Below are 9822 nucleotides of genomic sequence, written 5' to 3' on the forward strand. Positions count from 1 at the left end.
GATCCTTTTGTCCATTGGAAACAAACCCCACCGCCCTGCACGCGTTTAGCTGGACTGAGTGGGGTGCGGTGGGAGGTGATTTTAATCTGACCAGAAGAGGGACTTGGCACCAAAGGCTCCACTCCCGAGACCCCACTCCCCTGGTCTTCCTAACTATATTGATTGATTGATTGACCGATTGATTTGATTTTTATGCCGCCCTTCAGCAATAGCACTTTTCAACAGAGCCAGCATATTGCCGCCAAGCCACACCCACCCAGTCACATGCCCAACAGGCCATGCCCACAGAACCGGTAGAGAACAGTTTGAGGTTTCACCGCCCGATAGAGACGCAGCCCTTCAGTCCTCCTGGGTGCTGCCCTCTCGGAAACGCGGGTGCCAGGCAAGGCCCTGCCCTTTGCTCCCTTGGTTGCCCCTCATTCTGCCAGCAGCCCAGGAAGCGCACAGGCCGGGACTCGTCTGGCGAGGGGGATGCTTCTGTGCGGGAGGCTCGCTGCTTGGCCTGCCTCTTCTCCAGATGACCAAACGCAGATATTTGAGATGACCTAATAACCACAACGTAACAATAATAACCCCAAAGCAACTGGGGCACCACTTGAACACCAAATGAGACAACTCACCATTGCCAACTCACCACAGCCAATTAACCGTGGGACCAAGGGACAATTTAATAATTCTATTTAATTATTTAAAATAATTTTTAAAATATTATAATTTTTCTCATTCGCATTTCGCCCCTCCTTTGGCATCCTTCAATTATCCTATTCCACCATTTCTCCATTATTATTGCTACTCTTGTCCCGCGGTGAGTTGTCCAGGGGCGAGTCGGCCAGGGCGATGTGGCCTGGATTCACTTGAACACCATTGGCATTAACAAATTCACATCAGTCAATTGCAAAAGGCAGCTTTGCTGGGAATGGCTTCCATCAAAACAACCTCTGCCTGTCCCAGGTCCCTAAGAAGGACTCAATGGGCAGGGGTTGCTGCCAAATCCAGTCTGGACATCTGGATGGCTGTGCAGCCAACATCATCAACAGCAACGGTAAGAACAACGATTACAACAAGCCCCCCCCACTACTCGCCTGGCCTTGCAGAAGGCTTTAGAAACTCACCTTTGCTGGCAGTCGGTCTGGGGCCGTCCAGCGTGGACACTCTGCTCCGGCCGATGCCACAACTGAGATTTGTTGTGAGCCGCCCCGAGTCTACGGAGAGGGGCAGCATACAAATCTAATAAATAATAAAATAATAATAATAATTTGGGATGAATGTGGTTGTGTGGTTTTTTTAACACTTGGGTTTTTAGGTTAGTTTTATAATTGGACCTTATGACGTTTTTTGTACTGTTTTTATATGTTGTGGGCCACCCTGAGTCTTCGGAGAAGGGCTGCCTAGAAGCCCAATCAATCAATCAATCAATCAATCAATGATAAAAAGAGCAACAACAACGGCAATCAATGTGTGTGCTGCAGGACTGCCAGTCCGTCTGTAATGGAGGCATAAGAGGAGGGGGCTGACGTAAACTCTCCTTGCTTTGCTCCAGGATCTGCTCGGCCTTCAAGCGGTTGGGCCGCCGGAAGAACCGAGTCCGCAGCCACCCCTCGAGGGAGGAGGCCTGCAACCCGAGCAAAGACTCTCCGCGGCAGAAGGAGAAGCCAGACGCCCCGGAGGAAGAGCTGAACGAAAACGGTGATGGGCTTTGCCGCCTTAAGACGTGAAATCAGCCGCGGGGCCCTGCAGGGACGGCTGGTTGCGCACAGCTCTCTGGCTCTGGCGCGTGAGCGAGGGTCGGAGCGCAAGTCCGCTTTCTGTGCAGGTAGCAAAATCTCGCATGAGGACGCAGAAGCAAAAGAACCCGTGGAAACATGCGTCCCCTGTGTGAGATCTCCCTAGCTGCACAGGTGCAGGAGGCCAAGTTGCGCTGGAGGCCATGCTCGCATGCCAGAGCCTCAGAGCTGCTGCACACAGTCCGCCGTCCCGGCAGGAACCGTCTATACTGCCTTGAATCTGGAGAGAGAGCAGCATGCGCGTCTGTTGGCTGGTGCTGCTAGGGCAGGCGGGGTAGAGGTTCCTGCCGGAGCCCTGAGCACAGCCCTTGATGGCCCCCGAGGTCCCTTCCAGCCTTTGCCGTGCTGTTTCGGAGCACCCGCTGAAGCTGTGTCCCGTGCCCTCAAGGCCTGTGGTCCTCCCTCCCTCCCTCCCTCCCTCCCCCTCTCTCGTTCTCTTTCTTTCGTGGGAAGTAAACCCCCCCCCCCCAAACAAAGTATTACTCATGAGGCTCAGAGACAAACAAGGGGAAATGAGGCTGTTCACAAAGAACCTGCCTGGAGCTCCCTCCACACGCAGAGGGCCGACGTCCGGCTCCCTACACACAGGCAGGCAGACAAATGCCTAGAAAACCCATTCAAGACGGGGGGGGGGGGGGTATTTTGAAATTGGCAGCTAACAAAACACAGTGGTTAGTTAGTTCCTTAGTTAGTTAGTTCGTTCATTCATTGATTGATTTAGGATTTCTAGGCTATCTTTCTCCAGGGGACTCAGGGCAGCTTACCAGTTAAAATGAATACAAAATATAAAATTATAAAACCCCAGTCATAAAACCCAAATTTATTATTTTATTTATTTTATTTATTTATTTTGTCCAATAGACAATACATATAGAAGAGAATAGACATGAAGTAATATATATAAAGAAAATATATAAAAATAGAGAAGAAGATATATGAAAGGAAGAAAATACTGTATATATGATATATGAGATAAAAGAAAACCCCAAACATTTAAACCCATAGTAGAATGAAAATAAGTAGCCCCACACTCAAGACCCGACACAAGACAAAAGTCGTTTAGCCACAACGGGAATCACCCGAACCCTTTCACAAACTCAGAGCCCATATTTGCACAAACCCCCAAACTTCAAAAACATGGAACCACATAAGAATCCTCCCTTCTAACCCAGAATGTCACTTTGCTTCTCCAATTAAAACCTCCTTCCCAGCAGCTTCCAAGGGATTCTCCATTTAAAGCAGGAGTCTACAAAGTCTGCACTTCAACTCCCAGGTGGCTCAATTCGGAGACTCCTGAATTTTTTTCCCTTCTTTGCCAAGCAGTCTCCCTGCTGGAAAGTGAGTTCTGTTTTTTTCCTTCCAACACCTTCCTCTTTCTTTCTTTCTTTCTTTCTTTCTTTCTTTCTTTTTCTTCCCTTCCCCCCTCCCTCCCTCCCTCCCTCTTTCAGGCAGGGGAAAAAGCTTTTAAAAGTTTTTTTGTAAAAAACAGGAAGGGGTGATGTTGGGGCAGGGGGGCGGAGCCTCACACTGCGGTGCTACTCATTCTCCGAACCAGCCGCTGCACCTGCTACCTACTCGCCTGAACCGGGGAAGAGCTCAGGCAGGTGTGGTGGGACTGGCGAGCCTCCACATCTGGTGCTGGGAAGCGTCTCAGAGGCTGGGAAGACTTCCCAAGAGGAATCGCCCACCCTCAGCTCCTGCCATTCACCGGACGAGCTGCTCGGGGGTGGGGGGGCGGGGGGGAAGCCCACCTTGCTGTAGGAGGGAGGGAGAACAGCCTTAGAAAGTGAGCTAGAGCAGGGAACGAAATGACGCCTTCATTTCCGTGTGAAATTCATTGAACGTGAAATGTCAGAAGTTCTTAGCTGAGCCGTGCAGGGTCAGGCCCTTGGGGACGGTGGCTGACGGCCTTTCTCCTTCTCTGTTTCCCAGAATCTCAGCTCTGCTTCTGCAACTTGAGGAACCTCCGAGAAGAAAATGACCCTTCCCAAGTGCAAGAGTCCACCAACAACCTGTGCACCTTGGCAGAGACTAAACTGGCGGGAGTCTTGCGGGCCATTTGCAAATATCGCCACAGCATCCATAAGGTAGATGCCCCTTCACTTAGGTGAAACTCTGCTGGACCAGCCACCTCCTGTGGGGGCCCTGGCAGGGGGTCGTGTAGGACTCTGCATACGAGTCAGGAGAACTGGAAGCCAGAGCTGTCTGGGCACCTCGGCTCAAAAACGGAGGCACCGGCCGGAGCTGCCCACACGTTCCCCGGCCAGGACTTCTGCTGGAGGCTGGAGTCCAGTAGAGGACCCGTGGGAGTGTGTCAGGGCCGGGGTCTTGAGAGAGGGGGAGGGGGACTTCCAGAAGATGGGGAGGGGCAGCCATATCCCTCCTCCGTTTCCAATACTGTTTCCAAGCCCCGTCGTCTATGGTGAACATACAACGCGAGGGCCACAGGGGGAACGAGGAGCCATATCTGCTGGCAGGCGAGCTGCTACCCTCGCTCGGCTCCGGTGGGCATGTGTGTGCCAGCCAGCTGCTTTTTGGCGTGCCTGAAGGCAATTTTGGCTGCCAGAAAGTCTCGGGGGGGGGGGGGGGGCATTTTTGCCTTTGGAGTCTGGGGAGGGTGAAAAACGGGCCTACCGGAACCCACCAGGGTTTGGGGAATGGGCTGTTTCAGGCGTCCAGAGGGCCTCTGGGGGGGGAAGGGGGCATTTTCTCCATTCCCCTGGCATTAAATTATGGGCGTGGGCACTCGCGCATGCGAGATAGCACACACACACACACACGCTTTTGGCACCCGAGGAAAAAAGTTTCGCCATCACTGAGAGCATCTGCAGTCAAGACAAATACCTTCTGTGTGCAGTCACGCCTGGCCAATAAAGAATTCTATCTTCTATCTGCAGTATTATTTGGCATACCGAAAATATTTCCGTGACCGCCTTCTGCTGCATGAACCCAAACAACCAGTTAGGTCCCACAGAGTTGGCCTTCTCCAGGTCCCGTCGACGGAGCAATGTCATCTGGCAGGACCCAGGGGAAGAGCCTTCTCTGTGGCGGCCCCGACCATCTGGAACCAGCTCCCCCCAGAGATTAGGATTGCCCCCACCCTCCTTGCCCTTCGTAAACTCCTTAAAACCCACCTCTGCCGCCAGGCATGGGGAAATGGATATATCTCCCCCAGGCCTATATAATTTATGTATGGTATGTTTGTAGGTTTGTTTTTAAATAATGGGTTTTTTAGATATTTTTAAATATTAGATTTGTTATTGTACATTGCTTTTATTATTACTGTGAGCCACCCCGAGTCTACGGAGAAGGGCGGCATACAAATCTAATAAATGAAATGAAATGAAATGAAAAGGCATCTAGAAGGTTTTTTCCCCCTTTGAAAACATTTCCCTTCTCCTCCAAAAAGCTTCTTCAGTTCTGTTTAGAAACGTTTCCAAAGGGAAAAGAGACCAAGTCCAGTTGCCTTTCGGGACAGCCATGACCTGGACGACAGAGGCACTCCTAAGAAGTTGTGTTTCTCACGTAATTTCAGACGTCAAAGCACCGATCGGTTCTGCGTTTGTGTTTCTGCAGATCTCGCCAAAACACCGGCTGCGCATCAACCAAATCCTGCAGGCGGTGATCAGATCCTCCAGTCACATCGACCACAAATTAGCCAAAGTGATCATCAAGCTGGCTGCTGAGGACATGCTAAGAACCACAGTAAGGACCAGAGGGCGCCCTCCCCTCCCCACTTCCCTTTGGGTAGAACCAGGGAGGGGCTCCAACTCCCCTGGCTGCCGGTCTGCTTCCTCGCAGGCGCAGTGCCCCCCAATTAAAAAATAACCCCAAGACTGAGAACAAAATGAATGCACAGTGGCTAAAACTCTGCTTCTGTACATGCTCAGAAGAATTGTTTTTAAAATTCAGAAAAGGTTTTAAAAATTTAACAATTCAAAACAACATCATCAACCGAACCATGTCACCATGACGTCACCAGCAGTTCACTACCAGTTTGGGCGAACCGTTCCAAACTGGGAGGTAGCCACCTCTGGGTAGATTTTCCAGCCAGAGGAACATCTAACCCAGCCTAAGTCTGTGTGTCCCCAAGAATCCACGGAATGGGGGCACCGTTGGGTGGGCGAAAAGAGGGAGGAGAAGGCGGAGGGGGAGACTGGTGCCCTTTGCCACCCGAAGATAAGACGAGGCCCAGCGGGTGGACGCTTCCCCAAGACAGATCCACACTTGACCTTGAGGAACTTCCCGGCTGTGGAGCTATGAAGCCATGAAGGAAGTGGCCTCCCTTCTGAAGGGAGTTGGTGGTGGGTGCTCCAAGAAGAGACTGGACAGCCAAAAAAGCCAACGCAGTTCTGGGCTACCTTAACAGAGGGATAATGAAAAGAAGGACCAGGGGAAACATCTTGGAGTATTCACAACTTCTAATGGTTCTAACTGTTAGGAAATTTCTCCTTAGTTCTAAGTTGCTTCTCTCCTTGTTTAGTTTCCACCCATTGCTTCTTCTTCTACCTTCAGGTGCTTTGGAGAATCGCTTGACTCCCTATTCTTTGTGGCAGCTCCTGAGATATTGTGGGAGGCTGCTATCATGTCTCCCCTGGTCCTTCTTCCCATCAAACTAGCCATGCCCAGTTCCTGCAACTGTTCTTCATATGTTTTGGCCTTCGGTCCCCTAATCCTCTTTGTTTCTCTTCTCTGCACACTTTCTAGAGTCTCAACATCTTTTTTGCATCTTTCTGTGACCAAAACTGAATGAAGGATTCCAAGTGTGGCCTTTCCAAGGCCTTGTAAAGTGGTGTTAACCCTTCACGTGATCTTGATTCTCTCCCTCTGTTGATGCAGCCTAGAACTGTGTTGGCTTTTCTGGCAGCTGCTGCACACGGCTGGCTCCTATTTCAATGGTCGTCCACTCGGACTCCGAGATCCCTCTCACAGTTACTACTGTTGAGCAATGTACCACTTATACTGTACCTGTGCGTTTTGTTTTTCTCGCCTAAATGTAGAACCTTATGTTGATTGTTTCTTCATTGCTTATTTGTCCCCTATGACAATCATTAAGTGCTGTACCTCATGATCCTTGACAAATGTATATTTTCTTTTTATGTCCACTGAGAGCATCTGCACCAAAGACCTTGTGTGTCCAATCACACTTGGCCAATAAAGAATTCTGTTCTGTTCTACTCTATTCCTTTTTTCACCATTGAATTTCATTTTGTTAGATAGCGCCCAGTGTTCCAGTTAGCCACGATCCTTCTGTATTTCGCGCCTATCTTCTGGAGTGTTGGCTATTCCTGCCAGTTTGGGGGTACTTTAGTAATATTTATTTTGGCCAGGTCACCCACCAACGTCTGCGTCTTCATCTCCGGCACTTTTTCTTGATTCCTCTTCCCAGATGACTTCCAACTTCAAAAAGAATCTATCTTGCATTTCGTTTGGACAGCTTTGTTTAGCCAATTTCCTCTGCGGCTGCTGGTTAAGGACTCTAAATCGGCTCTCTGTAGGATATGCTGACCCCAAACAGATATCTGACAGCGTCTCTCTTCTTCACTGCCCCTCCCGGGCAGTCCCGACCCGGTTCTGACTGGACCAGGTCCCCAGGCGACAGGGATTTGGTGTTCCCCAGTGGAGTGTGGGGAACTCTGTGTCGCCGCAGTGCTTGGCCACGCCCTCTCCCCATGGGCCAGATCGAGGCACCCTGCAAGGCGGAAGCTGCCCTGGGCATTGAGTTTGACCACCAATGATCTGGTGGATCCTGCACTGATTCTCTCATTTTAGTCTGGCTGATCATGTGACTGCATCGGTTGTGCTTGTGAATGAGACTGGTAGGTGTGTGTTACCTTCCATGCCGCCCTGGATCTCTGAGCAGCAATCGGGGGGGGCCTTCTGGACCACCTTTGGGGAGTGGGAGACCCCCACCTTCCTCCATGGCCAATCCCAGTTGGTGCTGGGGAAGGACGGGGGCTGCCTGCCAGGGAGGAGGGCTCAGGTGCCAGGCTGTCCTTCCTACCACCAGCATCACCAGAGTGCTGCTGGCAATGGCCAGTTATACATCTCCATCCCTGGCTGGACAGCGATGCCCCCTGTAGGGCTGCAGACCCGCCTTGATTCGATCCTGGCAAGATGGAATGGTCTGGGTGGCTTGGGCTCAAAGGGCAGGTGCAGCCGTGGACGGGGGGCGGGGGCGGGGGAATTTGTCCCATGGGCCAGTTGCTCCCTTCCCAGGGCCAGGAGGCCTTGCTCGCGGTCACTCTCCCCTTCGACCAGCACACGGAAGTTGCAACCGGCCGAGAGGGCTGCAGCTGGTGCCTCCTTCCACTGGCCCACGTCCAGCATTGTTGTGTGAGCTGCACTGGGCCCCAGTTTTCTTTTAACACAATTCTGCTTTCACACTGTTTTTGAATCTTTATTTATTTATTCGATTTTTATGCCGCCCTTCTCCTTAGACTCAGGGCGGCTTACAACATGGTAGCCATAGCACTTTTTTTAAAAACAGAGAATCAGCCTATTTGTATTATCTTATTTCCACCTTTGATGGGTTCAAGTTATATGGGAAGCTTCAAGACTTTTCATCCTTGGACAGTCCCTGCCGGTCCTTCCTTTGGAGGGAAGTCTGTGCTCAAGGCCCGAAGCTTCGTTCTTTTAGTTAGAAAAAGGGTTGGTGGTGCGGTGGATAATTCTGCCAATTGCCAGCAGTTCAAGTCTCCTCCCTGGCTCCAGGTTGACTCAGCCTTCCATCCGTCCGAGGTCGGTCAAAGCGAGGACCCAGATTGTTGGGGGCCAAAGGGGCCGACTCCCTGTAAACCAGTTAGGGGGGGCTGTGAAAGGACCCAGATTGTTGGGGACCAAAGGGGCCGACTCCCTGTAAGCCAGTTAGGGGGGGCTGTCAAAGCGCTGTGAAGGGGGTCCAGGTGTGATTGCTGCTTGGAGACTGAAGCAATAGCAAAGCTTGTGGTGCCGTGTAGTATTTTCCATGGGGGAGGGAGGGGGAGAAGGCCCTGACTTCTGGCCCCCTTTCCTGCTGCAGGATCTCCAGGACTTGTACCAGGACGCAGCGGGGGACATCCTGGTGGCCCTCTGGAGCCATTTCCCAGCGGAGGTCCTGACCAAACTCCTGGAGGGCTTCCAGGGGAGGCTGATTCCATACCGCAGCATCCTCTGTGTGTTGGGGAAGCTGGCCAACAAAGGTACCGTCTCTCTTTTCTCCGCCAGGCTTTTCAACTTTGTGTTTCTGAGTCACCGGAAGAAGGTTGGCCTTGGTCCAAGCAGGGTTCCCAACCTTTGGGGTGCAGGGTGCCCAGAGAAAAATTGAGGCAGCCTGAATCCAGGACCTCTCCGGAAACAACTCTGGGCCCAAAAAGCAGAGGGAGGGGGGAAGGTTTCACGCAATATGGCAACCACAACTTTGGTGCAGTCCAGCAGAGCGCCTTATCCCTTTCGTTTATTTAGAAAATGTATGTGGCCACCTATCTTACCAAATATCTCTGGGAAGCTAACAACCAATATTGTACACCTCCCCCAAACAAATCTCACCAATATGAAACCCCCACAAACAAAGAAAAACAAAAGCACAACAAAAAGTACGATGATGCAATCATTTGAAGCACCACACAACCACAACAGTGCATAAAAGCACACGTACTATTTGGGCCCACTAATATTCTAACGCCTGGTGAACAAGAGACCCCTGTGGGAGTTAAGAACTGGTTCAGCCACTTCTGGGGTGAGGAGAAAGGGTCTTGGGTGGGGTCGGCACCGCAACAGAGTAGGCACACTCCCTGCCCCCCCCAAAGTGTGCGATGGAAGAGACAGAAAGAGATAGGGAGTCCTGCAAGGCCTTAACAGCTATGGCACATAGACTTATGCGCCACTTCACAGTGCTTTATAGCCCCCTCTAAGTGGGTTGCAGAGTCAGCCTCTTCCCCCCAACAACCTGGGTCCCCATTTTACCGACCTCAGAAGGATGGAGGGCTGAGTCAGCCTTGACAATCGAACTGCCAAACTGCATCAGCTGCATTGCTGCATTCTCTCCACGGCACCACCA

The 9822-nt window shown here is 51.4% G+C and overlaps 1 protein-coding gene across 1 annotated transcript; it reads left to right on the forward strand.

Moving 5' to 3' along the window:
* Positions 1-1689: 1689 nt before the first annotated feature.
* Positions 1690-8965, forward strand: LOC139156017 (maestro heat-like repeat family member 5; the record flags this gene model as incomplete). Its single annotated transcript, XM_070731381.1, has 5 exons — positions 1690-1813; positions 3108-3122; positions 3717-3871; positions 5361-5489; positions 8806-8965. Coding segments are annotated over exons 1-5 (583 nt in total), but the record flags the coding sequence as incomplete, so codon positions are not given.
* Between the last annotated feature and the right edge of the window lie 857 nt (positions 8966-9822).

This window comes from Erythrolamprus reginae, unplaced genomic scaffold (assembly GCF_031021105.1).
Source record: "Erythrolamprus reginae isolate rEryReg1 unplaced genomic scaffold, rEryReg1.hap1 scaffold_223, whole genome shotgun sequence".
Taxonomy (NCBI): Eukaryota; Metazoa; Chordata; class Lepidosauria; order Squamata; family Dipsadidae; genus Erythrolamprus; species Erythrolamprus reginae.